Source organism: Elgaria multicarinata, chromosome 16, assembly GCF_023053635.1.
Source record: "Elgaria multicarinata webbii isolate HBS135686 ecotype San Diego chromosome 16, rElgMul1.1.pri, whole genome shotgun sequence".
NCBI classification, from domain to species: Eukaryota; Metazoa; Chordata; class Lepidosauria; order Squamata; family Anguidae; genus Elgaria; species Elgaria multicarinata.
Window position 1 is genome coordinate 3,564,889 of NC_086186.1, and position 25,696 is coordinate 3,590,584.

A 25,696-nucleotide genomic window follows, 5' to 3' on the forward strand; every position below is an offset into this window, starting at 1 on the left:
TAGTTCGATAATAAGAGGACTCTTCTCTTTCATTCCCTCTCCTCATTCCTTCTCACTCTTTTTGTCCAACTGGTAGCCTTTGTCTCCCATTAAGGGCTCCACCCTTAAAGATAAAACCAAAAATTACATCCTCTGCTCCCAATTTCTCCTGTTCTTCCTTGCTTTCCCCATCGGGTACAGGGCCGAGAATACCCAGTTATTGCTAGAACAGTAATACATACTTATTACAATTAATATTTTATGCAATGGAGTGATTTGGTTTTTCAAGCCAAGCTGTTGAACCGGAGTGGGGAACCTCCTGGAGTCCCAGCCTGGTCCCCGTTCTCAAAGGTTGAAATGCCTGTCCTAAGGCTTAAGCTAAAATTGACTGGTATTTCTGGTATGTTGGCCTGTTTCCTTTGGCCTTTGGCCCCGCCTACCACTGGGATTGCCCCACCACCACCACCACCAAAGATCTCCACAACTGAATTCAGCCCTTGAGCTGAAAGAGATTCCGCAGCCCTGCTTTGCAACATGGAAACACGGACCGAGTGACCTGGTTTATTCAGAGCCATCGTGCTTGTCAATATTGCAACTGAGCACTAGGGAGTCCTTGACATTTTCCGCAGGATCTTCTGTGCTACAGAGGCACAAAGCCAATACTTTAGCTTCATTGGACACCTCTGTCGGCTTCATTTAGAAGTGGGACCTCTGCTCTGCTCTCTGTTACCTAGGCCAGGAAATGTTCTTAGTCTTGGAGGACTTGTACAGTGTAGTGTTCGTGTTTGGGATGGAAGAGCAGGAGACCATCCATGAACTCTACAAGTCCCGAAACTTTATTCTTCCAGCTTTAGCCAAACGATATCATTCAAAAACAGATATGGAGGCAATCTCCAGACCTCTGTAAGTCAGGTTTTGCAGAGTGTCTTCCTCCTCTCCTTTAAGGGCACAATCTTATGCATGTTTAGACAGAAAAAACAGACCTAACTCCCAACAAAATAGTGGCCGGGGAATTGTAGGTCTTTTTTCTGTCTAAAATTGCATAGAATTGCATCCTAAGGTTGCAATCCCATATACACTTACTGGAGAGTAAGTCCCATTAAGATCAGTGGGGCTTACTTTGGAGTAAACATGCGTAAGATTGTGCTGTGAGGCTGCAATCCTATACACACTTACCTGGGGGTATGTCCCATCGGACTCACTGCTGGGGGTTGTACGACTTCTTTCTCTCTAAACGTGCGCAGCATTGCTGCTGAACTATCACTGGACTGCTAAGCTGAACCATTTAACTCTGTGAAGGATAAGAGGCTGATAGTTCCTCTGTCTTCACTGTAGTTAGAGAGAAAATTGGGGAAAATCCGTGCCAACAGATTTTGAGTGGAAATTAAGCGATGTGCGTGCTAACAAAAAAAAAGATTTGAATCAACCTCACTTGGGTTCTGCAACAAGGGGCTAGATTCTGCAATTGGTCTAAATTACGCACATTTGCATGGTTTCTCTTCTTTTGCATCATTTATTTTGCTAATTCAAGGAGCTAAACAGGATGTTTATCTGACTTCTGTATCTGTCTTGGCATCACCCACACAATTTCCAGCCATTAAGGATTAGAAACTTGCTTCTTTAAATCTATCAAAATGGAGACTAATTCTTAGGAAATGATTCTGCACTGAACCATAGCATGCTGTGCCTCCCCCCCTCCCTGTGGTACTCCTACAGAATCACAGTATACCCAGAGCCCTGAGTACTTTACAAAAGTCACAGGAATGAATTCATTTTGTAGTAGATTGGGCACCAGTTAACAATGTATTAAGCCATGTTTCAAAAAGGTATTACAAGGGTACCCAGGCTTTTTGGGTTGGTGAGAACACTTGGAAATTTGAGAGAGTCGTGGGTGCTCTTGCAAAATGGCTGCCATGGGGGGGGGCGTCTTGCCCATTCATGAAAGTAACTTGCCAAAGAACCCGAGTACAAAGCAAAGGTGCAGTCTGAGCTCCAAAATGCAAAGCCACTCTTGAAATAAAGATGGCACTGGAGGGCAGAACATTAAAAAAAAAAACATTAAAAATATATAAAATAAAACTTTATGAACTAAAGCATGAGCATGTTGGAGATCCCAGATGGATTCTGCCTGGACAAGGAGTCTGAATACGCAGGGAGCCATTTTAGAGTTTAAAAGAAGCAATGTTTTCTTTCCACGCTATAAATACTGCTGCACCCAGCCTCCAATTCTCTGAATATCTCTGGGTGGTTTTGAAGAGAAATTACATCATGTCCAGTAGCTGATGAGCACCCTGATAGCCAGGAGTTTTTCGCCATCAGCAGACAGTAGAGCCGTTTAAATCCCTCATCTCACCACTCTCTGTTCTTCTCAGAAAATGATGCTTGCTTTGCCAAGAATGTAGGCGGCTTGCAAACCATTTGATTTCTGATAGTGCAAGTAAGCAACATCTGTGGAGAGGAACACTGAACAAGAGCTGTTCATGCAACAAATAGGAAACAGCAGGTTGGAAGTGAGAAACAAATGTGATAATTTGTCTTGTGTTAAGCAAGCACTTCTCCTAAATGTAGGTTATTGGAGTAAGGGGAAAGAGAGGAGAAAAACAGCAGAATCCAGCTTCCAATGAATCTCAGCACCCACTGGTGTTTTTTTCTTTCTTTTTAAGTCCTTGCACTTGCAAAGAGATGCTAGGAAATGTATGGGCCGTGCCTTAGCATAGAATATTGGTGTGTTAGGGCAGAGCATCTGTGGTGTCGCATACTCTCATGCAACACCACCCTAGGCAGAATCATGCAAGAGACTCTGAGGCCTTTGTCCCCTTCCCAGAAAGAACGAAGGCGCTGCTTTCAACCAGCTGGCTTCTTAGAACTCTTCTCAGCTTCCTTTTTAAAAAAAAGTTACTCGTTCTCATAGAATCATAGAAAAGCAGAGTTGGAAGGGGCCTACAAGGCCATCGAGCCCAACCCCCTGCTCAATGCAGGAATCCACCCTAAAGCATCCCTGACAGATGGCTGTCCAGTTGCCTCTTGAAGGCCTCTAGTGTGGGAGAGCCCACCACCTCCCTAGGTAACTGATTCCATTGTCGTACTGCTCTAACAGTCAGGAAGTTTTTCCTGATGTCCAGCTGGAATCTGGCTTCCTTTAACTTGAGCCCGTTATTCCGTGTCCTGCACTCTGGGAGGATTGAAAAGAGATCCTGGCCCTCCTCTGTGTGACAACCTTTTAAGTATTTGAAGAGTGCTATCATGTCTCCCCTCCTCTTCTCCAGGCTAAACATGCCCAGTTCTTTCAGTCTTTCTTCATAGGGCTTTGTTTCCGGACCCCTGATCATCCTGGTTGCCCTCCTCTGAACACGCTCCAGCTTGTCTGTGTCCTTCTTGAATTGTGGAGCCCAGAACTGGACCAATACTCTAGATGAGGCCTTATTAGATTGTAAGCCTATGCGGCAGGGCCTTGCTATTTACTGTTTTACTCTGTACAGCACCATGTACATTGATGGTGCTATATAAATAAATAAATAAATAAATAAATAAATAAATAAATAAATAATAATAATAATAATAATAACCAGGGCTGAATAGAGAGGAACCAGTACCTCCATGTTGATGGAGACAACACCGGCTGAATTAATGTTGAATTGCATTGATGACACCAATACATACTAAAAGGTTGGCCAGATCTCCAGCACCCCAAAGTCTGAGATTTGAGGGGCAGGGCTGGGGGCTACCACAAGGGAGGCCTGGAGACGTCTCAGGGTGACCAACAAGTGGAAGTCAAAATTCTTCTCATAGGAGTGTTGCGTTGGTTCGAGGGCATGGCTGAATAGTAAAAAAAAAAAAAAATGGAGCCAGAACTGCAAAGGAGAATCAGGGGAGAACCTTTATTTATTTATTTATTTAAAGTTCACTTAAACAAGGAAAGAAATTAAAACCACTTATGAATGATGGTTAAGATGCTTTTAAAAGCATTTTCCCCCAAGCTCCCTGTGTTTGCTGTCCAGCAAGACAGCAGCATTGGCCCTAGGGCAATCCGTTACTGCTACACCTTGTAATATCACTGTGGACACTGCAGCTGTGGGTTTTAACCCCGGGGTCAGCACCTGAGGCCTGTTGGCCAAATCTGGCCAAACAGGTTCAAATTGGGGGTGGGGGCTGGGGTTCCTCAGAAGGCCACTCCCCCGGAAGCAAGTGGTTTGGTGCAGTGAGGACTGGGGGCTTCGATCTCAGTGGGGTAGTGAATCCGCTCCGGGTTCCAGTCAGAACCCTAAAGAAGCCATCCATCCACTGGTTTTATGATTTCCCGGCTTTTGCATCTCCCTGACATCCCATTCTAAAAAAATTGGACCTGCTTCTTGGCTGGTAAGAGAACCTCTAAGCTGAAATTTGCTGATATTTTTCGAATTTGGTCCCCACCTTCTTTTGCCTTCAGCTCTGCCCACTTCTGGGATGTGTACCCCCATCCCAGTGTTTCTCCAAAAATGAATTTGGGCCCTCCGTCTTAAAGCGGTTCAGAAACACCCCTGTTTTAACCTTTTTAAAGCTGCTGCAAGATCGCCTGCAAGGAGTTCTATATTGTCTGCATTGCGCTGCTGTTGATTGCTAATGCTGTTAGAGGTGCCTGGTGCTGGTTGTGGGCTGGGGGATTTTTTTGTATTGTTCTTCTGCTTTTTGTAAAAGTGTGTTTTTAATCCTTTTTGTGAGCTGCCCTAGGAACTCTGATCAGGACTGAAGGTGTAGAGTTTACATGAGCAGGAACAAATACGTAGCACATATATGTGAAACAGTTACTACAGAAAGCCACATGCCAGATCATCTATTGTGCTTAAAAGTGATCTAGAAGGGAGGTGTGTTGAGCTAGCTGATAGCCCCGTGATTAAAACTTGCTCCCTTGAAGCCCTGGGAATCAGCCCTCTCCCTGAGCCCTGAAACCTCTCTCTGGGCCAAAGCTAGTGCCCAATCTTCTCTCCGTGTTCAAGTGTCGGGCAGCAGAGAAGGATCACGGACGTTTTTACAAACCTTTTGGTGCACGTGACATTTCTTTGGCATTTGAGGTCAACATCTCCAGCACAAGCCGTTGCTTGATATCCCCTACATGGGGAAGACTCATTTTGCAATCCTACAAGCTGCAGGCCATAATCAGATCTGGCTGAGAGGCACGAGACGCGTGTCACATGGGGCCCCAGCGCCCGTGAGTCACAAGGTCAAGTCTGCATCTGCCTGCATGTCCTCTCTGCCAGCCGGCCGGCATCTCGGGACTCCCCTGGCTGGATCAGAGCTGGGCCCGGTGCAGCCTTTGCCAACCTGGCAACGTTCCGATAGCCACTGTCCATGCTGCCTGGGCATTATGGGAATTGTAGTACACTGCATCTGGAGGGCACCAGGCTGGGCCTTGTGTTTTCATTGCTGTGAGAAAGTACAGTGATACTTAGGTGGCCATGCTCAGCCAAATGGCCTCAGGGCACCGAGAACCACACCCAGCTGCCAAGTCATGAGCGGTGTCGGGTGGCCAAATGTCCTACTTCATAGCGGATTGCAGGTCTCTATTTGAAGGTGCCTTCTGTTGAAGGGCCGTCGGGCAAACCCAGTTTAGAAAGAAGGAACCACCAGAAGGAAGCACTAAAGGACCTTGAAGGTGACCATCAGGAGCACTGGCTGAGCAAGGCACCGAGACGTACCATATTTATATTATAATAATTATTTCTAAATTTGCATCTCTGCATATGAGTTGCAGATTTGTCTCCTGTTTGGCCCTCTTCCTTAGCAACGCCTAAGTGGCCTCCCAACGTGCTAGTTGGACTGGCAACGACAGTGCACGACTTGCGTGCCCCCACGGCAACATGACAAGGGACAGGCGTTCTGCTTAGACAGCAAGGCCTCCTCCCAGGGGAAGAGCAACTGTAGCTTCACCTTCCCCAATTTGGTGCCCTCTAGTTGTGTTGGACATCAACTCCCACTGTTACCAGCCAGCAGACTAACTGGGGGCGTTGGGAGTTGTGGTCCAACCCAACTGGAAGGGTGCTGGGTTGTAGAAGGCTGCCGTGTCTCAGCAGTGGAGCACCTGCTAAAAAAATCTGTGATGGGAAAACCCCTTCTCTCCCCGAGACCCTGGGAGAAGAGACACTGCCAGTCAGAGCAGGCAATACTGAGCTAGATGGACAAACTACCCAGGAGAAAAGTCATAGCTCAGTGGTAGAACACAAATTTTGCATGCAAAAAAGTTCAATCCTTCGCACCTCCAGATAAGAAGGCCCGTTTCTGCCTGAGGCCCTTGGGAAAGATGCTTCCAGTCAGAGCAAGCAATACTGAGCTTGATGGATAAATCAACTTGAACTGATACTAGGCGGCTTCCTAAGTTCTTAGTATTCTGTTGGTCATGTACACGGGCCTTGGACTGGCTCTCAGCGGTAGACATTTGTAACTGGGCCCCTGTCACAAAGTTTCAAGTCTGCAATGCCCCTTCCCGAACACAAGAGAGTTTCCATAGATGATGTGAAGTTCAGAACACCAAGGGAAGGGCCCAACAAAGCAGGCAAGTCTTGTGACCTTTGAAATGATTGTTCAGTGCAAAACCGAGGCAGATTTTACTCAAAAGTAAGCCCCACTGGATTTCAAAGTCTCTGGGAGTTGTACGGCTTCTTTTTCTGTCTAGGTATGTGTAGGATTGTGCCCTTAAGTCTCATTTTTTAAAAAACAACAACAGGGGACAGAAAACAAGGAGCACCCATTTTAAATCAAATATATCCTTTTAAAAATAATACCGACTGCATATTCAAATTTCAGATGCAATAGATGCACGCAATTTACCAGCGCGCGCCTTCCTTCTGACTAAACAGGATTGCTGCTATGGGTGCTTTTGTGCTCCAAGCAGAGATGTGGGGTGGGGGTGGGGTGGGGGCAGGGGAGGAAGTCCCCTAAGAAACACAGGGCCTAGAGGGCAAAGCCCATGGAGCACGGCAGGCCTTGCTCCTGAGCAACTGCGCAGGCTGCGTTATTGCTGCGTCCTGGAGGTGCATGTGTAGACTTTTCTTGTTTGTCCCTGGTGGATTTCAGCCTTCTGACCTTCTGTTCTCTCTCTCTCTCTCTCCCCTCCCCAAATCAATCTCCCTCTTGCTTGGAGAGTTTCCTGTTTCTCTGTCCTGCCTATGGATCGTGCTGCTTTCCCCTCCCCCTCCTCCTCCTCCTCCTCCTCCCTGGATTAGAGATCCATCCCTCTCTCTCTCTCTCTCTCTCTCTGCCTGCTGCCTGTGAATGAGATTCCGTTTCTGAATGGAGCATGGAGTGAGGAAGGGGGGGGCGGAATAGATGATGAGGCTTTGTAGCTAGATGAGCAGAGGAAGCAGTATTGGCTTGTGAGAAGAGGGGGTTGGGTTGGCTTCCTCCCTCCCTCCCCCCTCCCCTCTCTCTCTTTAGCTGCTGCTTTTGAGGAATGAGGACTGCTGCGAAGAAGCAGAGGAAGAGGCAGGCAGGCAGGCAGGTTACAGCAGAAGAGCTCCAAGCCCGGAAAGCCAAAAAAGAAAAGAAATAGGAATTTGTTCGCTTCCTACTAATTCTCTCTCCCCCCGCCCCGGTTTCCTCCTCCTCGTCCTCCTCCTCCTCCTCCCAGAAAGCAACAGGAGGAAGGATCTTTGCAGGGAGACGTTTTCGCACAATCTGGGGAGGATTTGCGCTTTGAGGCTGGGAAGTTCTGCAATTTCGAAAGATCTGTCTGTGTTTCTCTCTCTCTCCCCACCCCCCTTCCCTTTCTCTCTCCCCCCTTCCTTTTTAACCCTTTTGCCTTCCTATATATATTGGGTGTTCTAAGGCAAGAGAGCATTTCCTGCAGCGAAAATCAGAAATGTAAAGAGTTTCTTGTGCCTGCAGGGTCATTCCACACACCCCTTCTTTTTCCGGAACTTTTCTCTTTTTTCTTCTTCTTCAGCCCTTCCAGTTGTGCGTTTTGACTTGGCAACCGAGAGAGGATGACGCAATAATAATAATTAATAACACTAATAATAATAATAAATCGAATCCCTCCGCTCTCCTCCTCGCCTCACGTTTCTTTATTTTATTTTATTTTTAAGAAATTAAACAAATAGATGTAAATATATATATATATATTTAAAGAGGTCCTAAAAGGAAGACGTTGAAGAATGCGATTCTCTTAAGTTTGGGCGCAGCCCGAGTTGAGGGTCCGGAAGAAAAAAGAGGGGGGTGGGTGGGAGGGGAAAGACCGGGCTTTTGGACTTGATTGCTCCCCCCCCCCACATTAAGTGGGGGGGAGGCTGAAAAACAGCACGTTATTTTAATTTTATTTGTGGGGGGCAGTGGCGGTTTTGGAAAACTTAAGAATCTTCTCCTCTCCGGGATCCAGCCGTGGGGGGTCAGAAGGATGGCTGCGGAACTGAGCCCCGAGGAGGAGCAGGTAAGATATTTTGCACCCCAATATATTTGGGGGGGTGCAATGGGGGGGAGGAGGAGGAAGAGGCTGCATTGATCTCTCTTTGTGTGTGTGTGTGTTGTGGGTTTTTAATTATTATTTTTTACACGGCTGGATGACAACCTTCCTTCAATTTTTTTATTTCTTTATTTCCTTCCTGCAGTTTTGAATATTTTGCCATTTGGGCTTCTGGTTCAGATCGGATTGTAAAGCCGGTTCGGGGCCTGTTTCTTTCTGTGTTCTGCACGGCGCCGAGTTATTATTGTTTTTATGCTTCTTTTTTTAAAAGGGGGGAAAAAAACATGTCTCGACAAATATTATGCGATTAAGCGATACGTCATTAAACAACAAGGCTATGACATGAGAAGTAAATAAATGCTACCTCTTGGAAGGCAATAAAATTCGCGGGACCCGAGCCTTGGTGCCGGCCGTCCCCGGTCTCATTCCTGAGAGCTCAGCAATGCAACTCCGCCCCGCGGAATCCATAAGCCTCATTAATGGACCTTCTCAGCGCAGCAATGCACCCCGCTCTCTCCCCAGTATCCAGCCTTGGGAGGGAGGGGGGTGATTGAGGCTGGGGAGCTTTTCCACTTTGGCCCTGTTTCCTTTTTCCCCTCCCCTGTAGTCTTCAAAGGGATGAAATCTTGTGTGTGTGGGGGGGGGGGGGGTGTTTCAAAGTGTGACCTTCCCTGCTTCTCAACCTCCCCATCTTTTCCCAAGCTGATGCTGGTTTTCCCGAGAGATGGGGGTTGGAGGGTGGGGAATAGACAGACATGTTGTCCCTTGGTGGGGTTTCCATGGTGATCACAGAGTTGGGGAGGGGGGCTCAGATGCGGCCTACTCAGGTCCAGAGAAGCGGGGGGGGGGCTTTGCTGTGTAACAGGGAGAGACCCCCGTTATTCTCAGCCCATTCTGAGAATAACCCCCTATCAATGCCCCTTCTAAGGGTGAGGATGGAGGGGGCACCGTCTCTCTCTCCCCACCCACCCCAATATTTGTTGACAGCTACCACTCAGAAACAAGTGAATCCAGGGTGTTCTGTGTGTGCGCAAGGTTGGGGGAATAATTCACGACAGATGCACTCGCCTCCCAGTCTTTCTGTGGGGCTGCTTGATAGGGGAGGGAGGAAAAAGAATTCTCTCCCCCCACCCAATATGATTTGGGGTGGGTGGCTGGGAATTGAGCTTTCAGCAGTCCTTAAGGGCCCAGCCTCCTCCAGGGCTGTTTTCGATTAATTGATTCTTATGCATTAAATGTTCTCCCCCCCCTCCCCACCTTTGAGTGTCTATTTGTGGGGGGGGGGAGGTTTGCTTTACTCCCTCACCTCTTTTTCTATTTTTCGAAAAGCGATGGGGTGAGGATGTGAAACTCAAAATTGAATGGTGAGGAATCGTCCCTGCAACACCTCCCTTCTCTTGCTTTGGAGTTCGCGGAAGTGAGGCGAGAGGGCGAGGAGGGGGGTAGTTTTCCGTTCCCTCCTGTTCTTCTTTCTCTCCCCCCCCTTCCCTTTGCAAGCACATAACTGGGGAGACAGGAAAGGGCTTTGCGGGAGCAGCAGCTTTTCTTCCTCTGTGATCTGCTAAAAAAAATACATCATCTGGACTCCTGGGTTCTCTGCCTCAAATGGCCCCTGGGTGCGTGTCAGTTCAGGGCTTAATTCCTCCCACCCCCCCCGCTCTTTCTTACAGAAATATTGCACTGAATTTGAAACTTCGTACGCAGTTTCTGGAGCCATCACTGAGTTGGGGGGGAGGGAACCCATCCCACGGCTTTCCAGGTGATGGCGCAGCTCCCTTCCCTCCGTCCCCCTTTATAAACATTTTCCCCCTCTCATTTTATTCTCTCTCTCTCCCCCCCCCCCTTCCCCGTTTCATCCCTCGCTCTTTTCTTTAGGAAGGATCGGGCCCTCTTTGCCTCCTCCTTCCCCTCCTCTGACGTGAGCATACAGGGCTTCTTCCTGCGATTCTTGAGTCATCTCAGGAGGATGTTACACATCCTCGAAAAAGAGGACAGCTCTGGAGAGGGGATGGGGGGGGGGGTTTACTGATGCCCTCTCACCAGCCGGCTATGAAGAGGCGGGGGGGGGGGGGGCTGAGAAGGCCAGTGATATGTCAGCCAAGCCTGGTCCCACCCACCATGGCCTGGAATCCTTTAAAGAGACAAAAAAACCATTTTAGGCGCTTATTTCTAGTCTCCTTCTGTGTTTTCTTCTTCCTCTTCATTAAAGTTCTCACAGACGGACCTTCCTTGCAACAGAAAAGGCTGTTCCCACACAAAGTTCAATGAATGTTGTCAGTTCCGGCAATTTTTTTTAAAAAAGGAACATATCTACTGAATGATAAAACTCTCCTTGATGCAAATTTTCTTCGATCTTTTTTTAAAATATATTTTATTACATTTTATATCTTGGATTTTTTTTATGATTGCTGCTGCTGCTATTGTTAATAATAATATAACCATCTCTACTAATATATTTCAGTGTCCGGTGCTTTCTTTTACTTAAAGAATTTCTACCCTGCTTTTCAAGCAAGTTTTCCAAAGCAGCTTACATTTAAAACAAAAACAAACTGCAGTATATAGCAATAAAATACGTTATAAAATCTCATGGTTTTTTTAAGCAGATAGGAAGGAGCATTTTTTTAAAAAAAACTCAGCAAAGGGGGCAATAGCAGCAGATGTAATATGTTTTCCAGAATAAACACATCTTCAAACACCATCTAAAAAAAGAAAACATAGGACCACATTAAACTTCCTGGGGAGAAAAATTCACTGTTGTGATGCCACAACGAAAAGGGCCCTGTCTTTGCTCCTCACAGATCAGAGCTGTGTCTCCCTGAGTTTGATGATAAAGCTCAGGTAGGATCACCTGGGCAAAGATGCAGAGAACAAGAAGATAGGTCCCTGCTCTGAGGTGCTTACAATCTGACAGCAGGGAGACATCAAGGGAAGTAGAGAAAGAATATATGCTGCTCATCACACATTCTTCAGGTTTCCTGGTGGTCTACCATCCAGACATTGACCAGACCCAAACCCATTTGCTTAGCTTCAGATGCTTTTTAATGCCTTCAGATTGTGCCTTGTGATAAATTATTGATCCTCCTTGAAAAACTGGATAGGTGCACTCCCTAAATTTAAGCCGTCTTGATTGAATACTTTTCCTCTCCCTTTACAAAATACTTTTATGTCCATTTCATGACAACCCCATAGCCCAAACCTTAACCAGTGCACAGCTGTGCCACTGATATTTTGCTAGTAGTAACTTCGCGGCTGTTGCTAGCAGATAAAACTTGATTTCTCTTTGGCCTTTTGTAATTAATTCCATATATCCCAACAAAAAAAATAATAATCTCGGGATCCCTTGGTAGCATTTCACCCAGCCATCTATTTTTCTCAGAATTTTTAGGGCTTCCTGGGCGATTGCTACCTATATTGGGCTCTTCCCCTTTTCCCATGCCCTCCTCTGCCCCTTCAGACTGTTGTCCATTTCTACTCACTGTGAACTCTGTTGCTCTCCTGTGACTTTTTCTTTGTGTGTACTCAAGGGACTAGAGTCAGCTGGGCCATCATGAGCTGCCATTCTCAGGAGGATGCCCAAGGAAATGGGAGTTTCCTTTGCAGGGAATCAGGGAGAAATGTTTGATGCAAGCCCTCATCAGGATCTGGCTTTATATTTTCAGATTTATTTAGATTTCTCACCATCTCCTTATAGAATCATAGAATAGTAGAGTTGGAAGGGGCCTATAAGGCCATCGAGTCCAACCCCCTGCTCAGTGCAGGAATCCACCCTAAAGCATCCCTGACAGATGGTTGTCCAGATGCCTCTTGAAGGCCTCTAGTGTGGGAGAGCCCACCACCTCCCTAGGTAACTGGTTCCATTGCCGTACTGCTCTAACAGTCAGGAAGTTTTTCCTGATGTCCAGCCGGAATCTGACCTCCTGTAACTTCAGCCTGTTGTTCCGTGTCCTGCTGCTCAACCTTAGTTTTCATGACAGCTTGCAATGAATTTTAAAATGCACACCAAAAAATAAAAAAAGGAAAATTTGAGATCCGTGATGGCTGTTTCCAGGCTTAGGACCTTCTTGCCAACTGAGATCCACTTCTGTTATCCTTCCAGTGGCAGGCAAATTCATTTCTATTCAGACGTTTTTGGCATCTAAGGCTGCAACCCTATACCTTGGAGTAAGTCCCACTGAATTTAATGGGACCTCATTCTGAGTCGACATGTAAAGGATTTCACTGTAAGCTGATTTGTTGTTGAACTGGGTTTTTAATTCTTTCTTATGGAATGTGCTTTTATTTTTCTTTGAATTCCTTTGTGTTTTTACTGGAGTTGTTTTAATCGAAATGTTTTAATTATAACTTTTGTCATGATCTCTGTATTGTATTGTTGGCTGCCTTTAAATCTATTTAATAAATAAAAATACAGACAACAGCCAAGGATACAACAAAAGCTTTAAAATACAACTCCAAACCCAGGAAGACAAATGCTGAAAAGACCCTAAGCTTGCAAAAATGCCATTAAAAAAAAGCACCTAAAAACCAATAAAGATGGGATGTGGAGTGAATGGATGGGAGCAATCATTCCTCAATTGAGCTGCCACCCCGCTCCCCTAATGCTAGACCCAGGGCCATTCAATGAAGATGAGCGGTGGGAGATTCAGGAAGGATAAGAGTAAGTCTTTCTTCACAGATCACATATTTAAACTGTGGAACTCACTCCCACAGGATGTAGTGATGGCCACCAACATGGATGGCTTTAAAGGGGGATGAGATAAATTCATGGAGGAGAAAGCTATCAATGACTACTGGTCATGATGGTTATGTATTACTTCCAGTATCAGAGGCTGTATATCTCTGTCTACTAGTTTGGGAACAGGGGCGGGAGGGTGCTGTTGCGCCCATGTCCTGCTTGTGGGTTCCTGATCAACAGCTGGTTGACCACTGTGGGAATGGAATGCTGGACTAGGTGGACCTTTGGTCTGATCCAGCCTCAGGGCTCTTCTGATGCCCTCATGTTTCTCATTGCTGCCCACCTCATCATGGGTTGGGGTTGCTCTAAAAAGATCCTCTGAAGATGGTCTTAATAATTGGGTAGGTTTGTATGGGAGTAGGCGGTTCTTCACATTCCCTGAATGTTGAGCCGTTTCGGGCTTTATACTAGGTTAGATATTGCTTTTGTACTATAGTGTAACTAGTCCTCATGAATGTCCCAAGAATCCTATGTAGGGATAACATAGTGCTTAAAATAATGGATTGTGAGTTTAAGTAAAGTGGCCTATTTTGCAGGGGTGTTGTAGGACTAGAAACTGTCAGGTATGCTTTAGGGTGGATTCCTGCACTGAGTGGGGGGTTGGACTCAATGGCCTTATAGGCCCCTTCCAACTCTGCTATTCTATGATTCTATGAAACTGTGTGATGCTACCGCTAAAGTACAATCATGCACAAGCACAAATGACTTCTAGCACAATGCCAATAGTACTTGGTGTTGCACTGGAGGATATTCCAGCAAGCACAACTTAATTTAAGTTAGCAGTATTGTCACATTGGATACTGCCTGAAGTGTATATCTAGAGGTTTTTATATCACTTTCATAATGTTAGAACCCAGGGCCATCCAATTAAATTGATGACTTAGCGCATTCGATACTGCCCTTTGTCCACACTACACATGATTTTGGGGTGGGGCTTCTTTTGTACTTTAACATTTATGGGTTTTTAATTAATTGCTGCTTTAATGAATTTTGTATACCGCCTTGTGATTTGATAATTTAAAATAATAAATAAACATCACTTGTGTGTCTTCTTCCATCTCTCATAGAACCCTAGAATCATAGAATAGTAGAGTTGGAAGGGGCCTACAAGGCCATCGAGTCCAACCCCCTGCTCAATGCAGGAATCCACCTCAAAGCATTCCTGACAGAGGGTTGTCCAGCTGCTTCTTGAAGGCCTCTAGTGTGGGAGAGCCCTTGTTGCCTTTTTTTCTCTAAAATAAAAAGGCCCCAACTCTTTAGCCTTAACTAAATTCTCTGGTGATTTTATTAAATTTTATTAAATTATTAAATGATTTGACCCCAAATACCTGAAAAGAATACCTGCTGACCATGCCTTAAAATCTACTAGGGAGGTTCTGCTCAAAGTTCCTCCCACACATCCAAGTTTGGATGTAACGACTATCTACCCATGGGTTGTTTTAACCATGGGTTGCTGTGAGCATGTGGGAGCAAGCAAGCATACAACCTCCCTACAGCTTGACTTTTTCCTTCACGAAACAACCCAGGAATGCCCCAGAGTTTGACCCTGAGGTTTGTTGTTGGGTTAAAACTCCGGCTCATTTCTCCCTCAACAACCCAGAGTGCCGGGTTCACACATCACAAAAACAACCCAGGAACAGGGGCATTCCTGGGTTGTTTAGCAAAGTGGGAGAGAGTGGATGGGAAGTAGCACTCTTGCTCACTCCCATATGGTCACAAGTTCCCATGGTCAAAACAACCCTTGGCTAGTCTTTTATTTCTGAACCATGCTTTGGGGGCAAAATCTGGTCGTTCAGTAGTCTGATAGTTTGGTAGTACTGAATCTGATCGTTCGGTAGTTCCCCAGCTTTTGTGCAGTTTCCCCCCTAGAATCATAGAATCATAGAATAGCAGAGTTGGAAGGGGCCTACAAGGCCATCGAGTCCAACCCCCTGCTCAATGCAGGAATCCACCCTAAAGTATCCCTGACAGACGGTTGTCCAGCTGCCTCTTGAAGGCCTCTAGTGTGGGAGAGCCCACAACCTCCCTAGGTAACTGTTTCCATTGTCGCACTGCTCTAACAGTCAGGGAGTTTTTCCAGATGTCCAGCTGGAATCTGGCTTCCTTTAACTTGAGGCCGTTATTCCGTGTCCTGCACTCTGGGAGGATTGAGAAGAGATCCTGGCCCTCCTCAGTGTGACAACCTTTGAAGTATTTGAAGAGTGCTCTCATGTCTCCCCTCAATCTTCTCTTCTCCAGGCTAAACATGCCCAGTTCTTCCAGTCTCTCTTCATAGGGCTTTGTTTCCAGACCCCTGATCATCCTGGTTGACCTCCTCTGAACACGCTTCAGCTTGTCTGCGTCCTTCTTGAATTGTGGAGCCCTATTCTAAAACGTTGAGCTCCTACTTCTAACGCTTAGTTACCAGCAGCGAGCTTCAAGCTAAACTCTGCTATTACATTTGGTATAAATTTGGTATTTTGGCCACACCCCTTTGGCCCCGCCCACCATTGGAATATGGCCCCTAGAAGCTTCTCTGCAATGGAATTAGGCCCTCAGGCTGCAAGTGGTCCTGCACTTCTGCTTGATGTGCTTATTCTGCCCAAAATCATCATTCGTAGCTCACAGTCATGGCCATGCCAGGTCTAGAGGTTAATGAGTTACTCAGGCTGATAACCCAGGCTGGCATCTGAGTTGGCTTTATTGGCCAGCTGCTCCCTCTACTGGCCGGATGCCACAGCACAACTGCCCAGGCCATTGGCTGTGTTGTCTAGGTTCGGCTGTTTGAGACCTGTTCAGCTTTGACCACGCAGAGGACAGCGAGGTGATTTTTCTGTGCAGAAATGAGATGAAATATCATTGTTTCCAGTTAATTATCGTTGCCCGTATGGTCGTCTGACCTTCTCTGGAATGAGTCTTAAGAATCCACCAAAGGTTTTGTAGGATTGAGTTGACAATATATTTCAGCTGAATCACATGAATGTGCATCCAAGACCATCGTGATTCCAACGCCCAGCGCTGGCGTTAGTGCTTGGCACCCTTGGGCACTCAACATGGCGCATACCCAGGAGGGCCCCCGCTGCTCACCCCTGGCCTTGATGAGCTGGTTGAAGGAAGAGCAGCCTTTGCCCACCCTGCCTTCTCCCTCCAGCTGGCTGGGTGGTCCGGGCCCAAGGAGAGAAGGCAAGTGAATGGGTTGGGCAAAAGCAGCAAGGATGAGGTGGCCCCACTCAAGGAGGGGAAGCCCACTGAGACAGCCATGCCCAAGGGCTCCCCAAATCCTGAATGTCCAAGGGCTCCCCAAATCCTGAATGCCCAAGGACTCGCCAAATCCAGAATGCCCAAGGGCTCCCCAAATCCTGAATGCCCAAGGGCTCCCCAAATCCTGAATGCCCAAGGGCTCCCCAAATCCTGAATGCCCAAGGACTCCCCAAATCCGGAATGCCCAAGGGCTCCCCAAATCCTGAATGCCCAAGGGCTCCCCAAATCCTGAATGCCCAAGGACTCCCCAAATCCTGAATGCCCAAGGGCTCCCCAAATCCTGTAGCTGACCCAGCCGAAGCCATGTTGCTTTGCATCTGTTAAACTGAGTGGTTTTTTGAACGTCCAGCAGGGATCCTTTCCAGGCATGTCAACCCAGGAAACCCCCCTGCAGAAGCCTCGGCGGGGACCCGCGCTTGGCCACAGGGCCCTTTTGCAACTCAGTTTTATGACTTGCCGCTGCCTCTCTGCCTCTCCTTCCCCCTTTCGCTCTTTTTCTCAGCCCCCCAGTTAGAGCTCTCGCGCCCCGGGGCCCCACAGACCATCTGCTTGAAACCGGATGTGCCAGCGTTGTTTTTGTTAATAGCATTAAAATGTGACACTTGGCACCTGTTTTGCAGCCTCCGGAAGGTTTAGCCGGGGGACCAGATGAGATAGTTTTGGAGGGGTGGGAGAAGGGTGGGCGGTCGGCGGGCACGGGGGCTTCGAGGAAGGAAGGAAGGAAGGACGGACGGACGGACAAAAGCCTTTGCCTCGCAGGGGGAGGCATAAAGTGGAATCCAGGCAGATGTGCTTGTCAAGATGGGCATTACAGCATTTCGCCATTACAAATGGCATCCTCTGTTGGGGCGGTGGTGGTGAACGTTTGTTCTATTATTATTCCCATCTCGTCCCGCCCTTCCTCCGAAAGGCAGCAGATGTGATTCTTCATCATGCGTCACTGTTATTTTGATTTTCACGGCAGCCCTGCAAGGTAGGATAGGCAGAGATGGGGAACGGCCCGGCTCTCCCCAGTGAACATCATGCCCAAGCGGGGATTTGAACCCAGATTTCCTTGCTCCCAGTCCAGCACTGTAACCACTACACCATGCTGTCTCTCTAAATAGTGCATGGGACCTTCCCAACTTTCCTGGCTGCCTCCTTACCCTCCAAATACTTAAGCTCAGCCAGCTCCCTCTCCAGCTATGCTGGGAGGGGGAGGGGGAGGGGGAGGGGGAGAGAGCCATAGCTCAATGTGATAGAGCCCCCACTTTGCAGGAAGAAGGTCCCAGGTTCGAGCCCCGGCATCTCCAGGTAGGGATGGAATAATTCTGGCCTGAAGCCCTGGAGAGCTGCTGCTGCCAGTCAGTGTTGACAACACTGGGCTAGATGGACCCTGGGTCTGACTTCGCTTCCTTGATTCACAGATACTCTATTTTCAACCAGTCCTGCATAGGTTTCCAGGGAAGCAACAAATCCCTTGTCTTTACACTGATTGTAGTTGTGTTCGCTGGATGCGTAGGTAACTTGAGATGCGCCCGGAGAGTGTGGGAAGTTTTTGTTCAATCGTAACTCCCTTGCGCCTGCTGGCTGCTCTTCAACAAAAAGCATCTTGAAGGAAGGCTTCCTGAGGATCCCCCCTTCTTTATTTAAAACGCAGAGGAGTTCCCCCGAATAAAACTCTCTGGGGGCCCTCGGAGCATTTTGTGACGAAATGTGGGCCATCTGAGCAAGCAGCCTGCGCAGCGGCAATCCTAGAAAGGGCCCTCTCTTCATTCCCAGCCTGTCTCCCACTTTTCAAGCCGCCGTTGCCCAACTGCGGTGTCCGCTTCCAGCCTTGGCCATTGCTTTTGGAAGCCAAGAAGTCTCTCCCTGCCGGGGAGGCCTTCCTCGCCTCCAGCCCAGGAGAGAGGGGTCGGCTTCCACAAAGGCAGGCGTCCGCCGCAGCTGCTCTCTGTGCCAAGGAGAGGTTTGATGCAAAAGGAACACAAACCTCGTTTTTTCCATGAGTCACTTCTGAAGTATGTTTGCCCTTCGAGCACAGAAGTGTGCGAGCTGCCTTTGAAAATGAATGGAAATACAGTTCTCCGAGAGGCCTGCGGCCCAGTCCTGTACTGGATGTTCCTGATCGAGGTGCGGAACTTCCAGCCAGCTTTCCTCAGCGTGACGCCGTCCAGAGGAGTTGGACTGCAAGAGCCACCTCCGATACCAAGGCAGAAGCACCTTGGGAGCTCCTTTAGAGTTCGGACTGGTTCGGGCTCAAATCTGCAGCTGATCCACCGCCCCACTGACATCAGAGCCACCAGCCTCCACTCAGTCAATGTGCAAACTTTTCAGCCAAGTTTCCCCAACCTGGTGCCAAGGGCCCTGCTAGCCGAGGCAAATGGGCACTTCTGCACTTCCTGGCTCTACAGATCTCCCCCATGTAACCCCCCCAATTCTTCCCAGCCCCCTGTCCAATTTTCCTTCCCCTTCCCACCTGAAATTGCATATTTGCTTCTCCTTTGTGTGCCGAAACCCCAGTGCTGTACACTGGTACAAAACGGTAGGCATGTGCTCCGCTCCGATTAGAAGCGCAGTAGCAGGAGCGAATTGGCCTGCTCCGCCTTGCCCAGAGGCAGAGTAGAAGTGGACCGCGGACCCCTAGAAGCAAGGCAAAGAGAAGCGCCCATTTTCGGAGCGCTCCGGTTTCCGCGTTCCGCTTCTATCGCCATCTTGAAACATTTCGCCCATAGGATTGCATTGCGGAAAAGAATCGCAGATAACTGTGTTGTTTTTGAAGCTATCTTTCTAAAATTTCTTGTGCTTGGAGAGTCGTGGATGGGGGTCATTTTGAGACTACTCTCAGCTCTGTGTGTGGTGCGGGTCGCGCGCTAGAATTTTTTTAAAAACCGGCGGGAAAAATACCTTTTCCGAAGGGCTGAGGGGCAGAGTCAACTCCCGGTCATGATCACATGATCCCAAAGTTGGAGGAGGGGATAGGCAAAACGGGTAACTTGGGATTCTGGGAACTTCTCTTTCTTAGTCTGAATGGACTTTTCCCAGTGTTTTTTAAAACAGTAGCCCCACCAAATGCACAAACACAACCTGTGAAATCATATACTAAGCCAATAATAAGAGATAGAAACACAACACTGCTACCCACCCTAACTTTGGGGAACAACTGAAAAGATGTGGTGCAAGGGGATGAGCTCCCCTAGGGCATCCCATGTGGACGTGCCCTCACTCTCTCCTGTACTTGGAAGGCCATCAGAGCCTTCCAAAGAGAGTAACCCGGTGGAGCAATGCCTATCATGAGTTGAAGTGAGCGGTCTACTTCTCTTGGTGGTGGAGCGATGCCTATCATGAGTTGAAGTGACAGTTCCACTTTTCTGTTGTGGTGAAGCAATGGCTTTCATGAGTTGAACTGACAGCCTTGCTTCTTAAAAGACTGGTTGACCACCAGTCAAATTGGCAGCTGCTGCTTCCCCCTCCCCTGGGCACGTCCCCCTATTGCTGGTAAAAGACAGATATAGCCTTTTAAAAAAAGTTCTTCTTGTTGTTTATTCAGCAACACTGCTGCTTTTAATTCCACCCTCCTTCGTTTATTTATTTATTTATTTATTTATTCCATTTTATATGCATTACTGGCTTATCCTTGGCTCACTTCCTTATGCCCCCAGAAATGTCTGCTGCCTGCCTGCCTGCCTTCCCTCTCTCCTCCCCTGCCCGCCTTGCAGGGATGTTGTGTGTGTCTGGCTTTGACTCAGGGGAGAAGTCCTTCCTGCGCTCACTTGGAGTTTTGGAAGTTCCAAATCCATTTTTCAAGTGTGGAAGAAGATTCATATTAGGTTGATGATCTCTACTCCCCAATTCATGGCATGTTGGGATTTCCTTTGAAATGGCCCCATTGAGAGGTCTGCAGGTTTAAGCCCCGCCAAAAATCAGGGGATGATGGGACTGCCTTGAGTCTGGGCATGCGTGTGTATCCCTGGATAAGCTGTCATGGTGCCGAGTTTGAGGTTTCTAACCTGAAAATTGACGGAGCTATGGAAAGGGGTGTGAATGGGGTGTTGGATTTTCATAAATTCCCCAAAAATCAGGGGATGATGGGACTGCCTTGAGTCTGGGCGTGCATGTGTATCCCTGGATAAGCTGTCATGGTGGCGAGTTTGAGGTTTCTAACGTGCAAATTGATGGAGCTATGGAAAGGGGTGTGAATGGGGTGCCCAATTTTCATAAATTCCCCCAAAATCAGGGGATGATGGGACTGCCTTGAGTCTTGGCGTGCGTGTGTATCCCTGGATAAGCTATCACAGTGATGAGTTTGAGATTTCTAACATGCAAATTGACAGAGCTATGGAAAGGGGTGTGAATGGGGTGCCCGATTTTCATAAATTCCCCAAAAATCAGGGGATGATGGGACTACCTTGAGTCTTGGCGTGCGTGTGTATCCCTGGATAAGCTATCATGGTGGTGAGTTTGAGATTTCTAACGTGCAAATTGACGGAGCAATGGAAAGGGGTGTGAATGGGGTGCCCGATTTTCATAAATTCCCCAAAAATCAGGGGATGATGGGACTGCCTTGAGTCTTGGCGTGCGTGTGTATCCTTGGATAAGCTATCATGGTGGCGAGTTTGAGGTTTCTAACATGCAAATTGACGGAGCTATCGAAAGGGGTGTGAATGGGGTGCCCGATTTTCATAAATTCCCCAAAAATCAGGGGATGATGGGACTACCTTGAGTCTTGGCGTGCGTGTGTATCCCTGGATAAGCTATCATGGTGGTGAGTTTGAGATTTCTAACGTGCAAATTGACGGAGCAATGGAAAGGGGTGTGAATGGGGTGCCCGATTTTCATAAATTCCCCAAAAATCAGGTGATGATGGGACTGCCTTGAGTCTTGGCGTGCGTGTGTATCCTTGGATAAGCTATCATGGTGGCGAGTTTGAGGTTTCTAACATGCAAATTGACGGAGCTATCGAAAGGGGTGTGAATGGGGTGCCCGATTTTCATAAATTCCCCAAAAATCAGGGGATGATGGGACTGCCTTGAGTCTTGGCATGCATGTGTATCCCTGGATAAGCTGTCATGGTGGTGAGTTTGAGATTTTTCACCTGCAAATTGACGGAGCTATGGAAAGGGGTGTGAATGGGGTGCCCGATTTTCATAAATTCCCCAAAAATCAGGGGATGATGGGATTGCCTTGAGTCTTGGCGTGCGTGTGTATATGTCTATGAGGTGTCATGGTGCCAAACTTGAGGTTTCTAACTTTCACAGAAAAAAAGTTGTATACTTTTTTAGCTTAATGCAAGCCTATGGGGGGGGGAAACGGAGCTCCGATCCGGATCCGGAGCTCCGAGCGGAGCGGAGCGGACATGGGCAGAGCGGGGGCAGAGCGAAGCGGGCCGATCCGAAAATCACGGATCTGGAAGTGAAGCGGAGCGGGGGGTCCGTGCACACCCCTACAAAACGGAGCGGTTTTCAGGCAAGGAGTGATTTTGTAATAAAGGCCCCTTATTCAGATGGAATCGTTTTATTTATTGTAGTTTTAGGGGGCTGACATCAGTGAAAGGCCAGAAATGAAGGTAGGAAAACTGAGCGAAAAGAAGTTAGCAAAGTCGTCGTTACAGCTAGAAAGTTGTTCCTTTCTCTCCAGATGGTCTCTGGACAAACTTTGCGTGGTTCGGCAGATGCTCCTTTCAGCAGAAAGATCGGCTACAGCTCAGGGCTGCTGTACCATTTAAGATTTTTGCCTTACACCTTTCATGCATCTGAGTTAAGAACGGAAGGCATGATATGATTTAATTTAATTTTGGGGTGTGTGTGCGTATCTATAGCACACTCACCCATTTAAAAGAGCAGGGAGTGGGGCAGAAAGGGGAACAGGAAAAAGTTGCTGCTTCTTCCCTTTGAGCGTTTTTATTTTCTTATTGCCCCGAGGAGTAACATTGACTATACCAAATTGGCAAAGGTTTGGGTCTAATCAATTTCAGCCAGGCTTCCCTGTTCTTTTGGCATGGTAACTCTGCTACTGATGTTGGACAGGGCTAGTGCGGGAAGCTTTATCATCTGTCACTGAACCCTTGGTGACATGGGAATAAGGGCACAGCCCTACCTTGCAGAGTTGGTGTAAGGATTATTGAGGCGCTGCTTGTGAAAGGCTTTGGAAAAATGTCTGAAGTACTGCATAGAAGCACCTTCGATAGATCCTTTAGAGTTCTGACTGAATCCCGGGGCAGATTCACCGCCCCACTGACAGCGGAGCCATCAACCTCCACTATGTTTATGTAAGACTGCCCCCCCCTTTCAACTGTGCATGGGACGGAGGTGTGGGTGATACTTTTCCATCAGCCTTCCTGATCCAGTTGCCCCCGGACCCATTTCCCTCCTGGTCTCCTGCGTAGCCAGTCCCCTCTGCAGGGGAGGAAAAGACCCTTTCTTTTGACCTCTCTCTTTTAAAACTTCTTTGTAGTGGATATTTTCTTAGCCACCTTGAGTTCTCCCCCACCCCCCTGCCACCACTTTTTCCTGTTGGAAAAACAAACAAAACCAGGATATACATAAATAAAGGAAGGACGGTCCCCTTGTGACTAGTTCAGCCCTCCGTCTCATGCGAAGCCCGGAACGGTTTCTCCGATGGGCCGTTCCTCGGCATCTTGGTCTCCAGAAAACCCTCAGGGTGTCCTTTCTTCTCCTTCTCTCCTAAACAGGCCACCAAGCAATTCCTGGAAGAGATTAACAAGTGGACAGTCCAATACAATGTGTCTCCCCTCTCTTGGAACGTGGCGGTCAAGTTCCTCATGGCCAGGAAGTTTGACGTCCTCCGAGCCATCGAGCTCTTCCATTCCTACCGGGTAAGTGGAGGGAGGTCATCGGCGGGGGGGCGGGCGGGCACCCACCCCCAGGTAAACTTCTCTTCCATGAGCCCTCCTGACGTTACTGCCTTCACCCACCCCGTGGCTTCTCTATCAGTGGCCTTACCACAAGCAGTGACAGATGGCCAAGCATCCCAATTTCAGTCCCTGGCATCCTTAGGAAGGACTGAGGAAACCCCAGAGTACTGCTGCAAGTCAGTGTAGGTAATATGGAGCTAAAGGGCCCGATATGACTAGCTTAGGGTGACACATATGAAAAGGAGGACAGGGCTCCTGTATCTTTAACAGTAATGTAGAAAAGGGAATTTCAGCAGGTGTCAATTGAAGTGGGTGAAATTCCCTCTTCATCACAACAGTTAAAGCTACACTAGCTATAGGAGAGTGACCAGATACAAGAGAGGGTAGGGCTTCTGCTGCTTTAACTGTTGTGATGAAGAGGGAATTTCATCCTCTTCAATTGACACCTGCTGAAATTCCCTTTTCTACATTACTGTTAAAGATACAGGAGCCCTGTCCTCCTTTTCATATGGTCACCCTAGACTAGCTGTAAGACAGCTTCCTCTTATGATGTTTCCTCTGGCTGCTAAAGAGCTCGGGCAGACCTACCAGGTGTGTGCTTTTCAAGCTCATTGTCCCCCTCCCATACCCATGAGGACTAGGAACTTTATCCCTCTCTCACCCACCCCCTCTCTTAACACAGATATCTGAGAAATCTGGGATTCTGCTCAGCTGCTAAGTTCTGGGTGGGAAGCCTGCCAGCTACACATGCTTGCAGCCACGCAGATTCCCAGATTCTGTTCCCCCTGCCTGAACCCCATTAATTCTCACATGTAGGAGAACAGGCGAAGGCATGCAGCTGCCTTACTAGTGGCCCATCGTAGCTCCGTGGGGCCTACGCTCACGGGCAGGAGCTCCCTGGAGTTTCAGGCTCAGGATCTTTTCCAGCTGTACTTGGCGATGCTGAGAATTGAACCTGGGACCTCTGGCCTGCCAGCTCCGTGCTCTACCCCCCCACACACACACCCCGAGCAATAGCCTCTACAGAGCGAGGAAGTGGCCCATGTCCGTATCTGCCCAAACCGGTTGGGCGGGGTTGTCCGTGGGGCCTGGCCCAGAGAGGGGAAGGTGCCGATGACGCCCGGGAGGCTGTGGGGAACTCCCCAGAGGAACCGCCTGGCTTCAAATGGCAGACAGGAAAAACAGCTTTGGTGCCTCGTTGGCTTCTCTGTGTGCTTGCGGATGCCGGCGGACTTTCCCCTTTTCTTCTTTCTCACCTCTCAGGAAACCAGGCTGAAGGAAGGGATCGTGAAGCTGAAGCCCTATGAGGAGCCTCTCCGGTCGGAGCTGCTGAGCGGGAAATTCACGATCCTGGTGAGGGGGTGGGGGCAGCGCCGTGCACGCCATTGCCTTGCTTGTGCAGCCGCTGCCGTGGTAGAGTAGTTCGTGTGCCGGGCTGGGACTCGGGATACCTGGGTGAGCGTCACAGGGGCCGGGAACTGGGTATCCAGAGTCCTGGTCCAGCACTCTCACTGCTACACCCCACTGGCTCCATGACTCACCTGAAGGGTGCCAGGTTGGGGGACGGCTGCACTGTGCCGTTAGATCCTGTCAAGGCGATTCCAGGCCGAGTGCAAAGCGCCCAGAGTTCTCAACTTGCTTTGAACAGCTTTTGACCTCTCCGGTCCCTCCGCAGAGATGGCTCTCGCCCTCCTCCTCCTCCTCGTCCCCCTCTTCCACTCCATGACTGGTCTTTCCCCTTCGGCTTCTTTGCAGAGCTCACGAGATCCTTCCGGCGCCTCAATTGCCCTTTTCACTGCCAAGTTGCACCATCCCAACAAAAGCGTCCAGCATGTGGTGCTGCAGGCCCTCTTCTACCTGCTGGATCGGGCCGTGGAGAGGTGAGTTGGACCGTTGCCGTCCTACAAGGTCTTTGTTCTCTTCGGCTTGCTGCACTTTAAGGACGGGGAGCTTTTTTACCCTCCTCCCCCTTCTACAACTTGCGTGCAATTCCGTTTGCTGTCACAAATCTTTCCGCTTCGTTCCGTTTCGCCCTACAATCTGACACAGGGTTTGGTCCAAACCAAAATAAAGTAAAAAGTGTTTGAACTCTTCTTCATTCCAGTGGATGAGACTTCTCTCAAATCCCCTCTCTCTGCCTAACCTACCTCACAGGATTGTTGAGAAGATTTCATTCATCTGTTTCATTTTATTACATTTCTATACTGCCCTGTAGCTGAAGCTGTCTGGATGGTTTACAAAAATTAAAAACCATTAAAGCACATTATACAAAATACAATAAGGAAGACATTTATGTAAAACCATATAAACAGACAAACATACAGAGACAACATATATCTAAAAACAAAGACAATCCAAGACCTAATTTAAAACTCATTGTGTGCTGTCAAATGCCTGAGAGAAGAGGGCAGTTTTAACCTGGTGCCGAGAAGATAACAAGCAAGCCTTGTCAGGGAGATTG

General features: G+C 48.1%; 1 protein-coding gene across 1 annotated transcript in view; it reads left to right on the plus strand.

Moving 5' to 3' along the window:
* The first annotated feature begins 8,199 nt into the window (after positions 1-8,199).
* The window catches only part of PTPN9 (protein tyrosine phosphatase non-receptor type 9), a 36,327-nt gene continuing 18,830 nt past the window's right edge, over positions 8,200-25,696 (plus strand). Inside the window, exons 1-4 of the mRNA XM_063142617.1 lie at positions 8,200-8,377; positions 23,053-23,196; positions 24,499-24,588; positions 24,991-25,115. Of these exons, the coding sequence (XP_062998687.1) occupies positions 8,345-8,377; positions 23,053-23,196; positions 24,499-24,588; positions 24,991-25,115 (392 nt within the window). The 5' untranslated portion in view covers positions 8,200-8,344. The remainder of the gene's footprint in view (positions 8,378-23,052; positions 23,197-24,498; positions 24,589-24,990; positions 25,116-25,696) is intronic.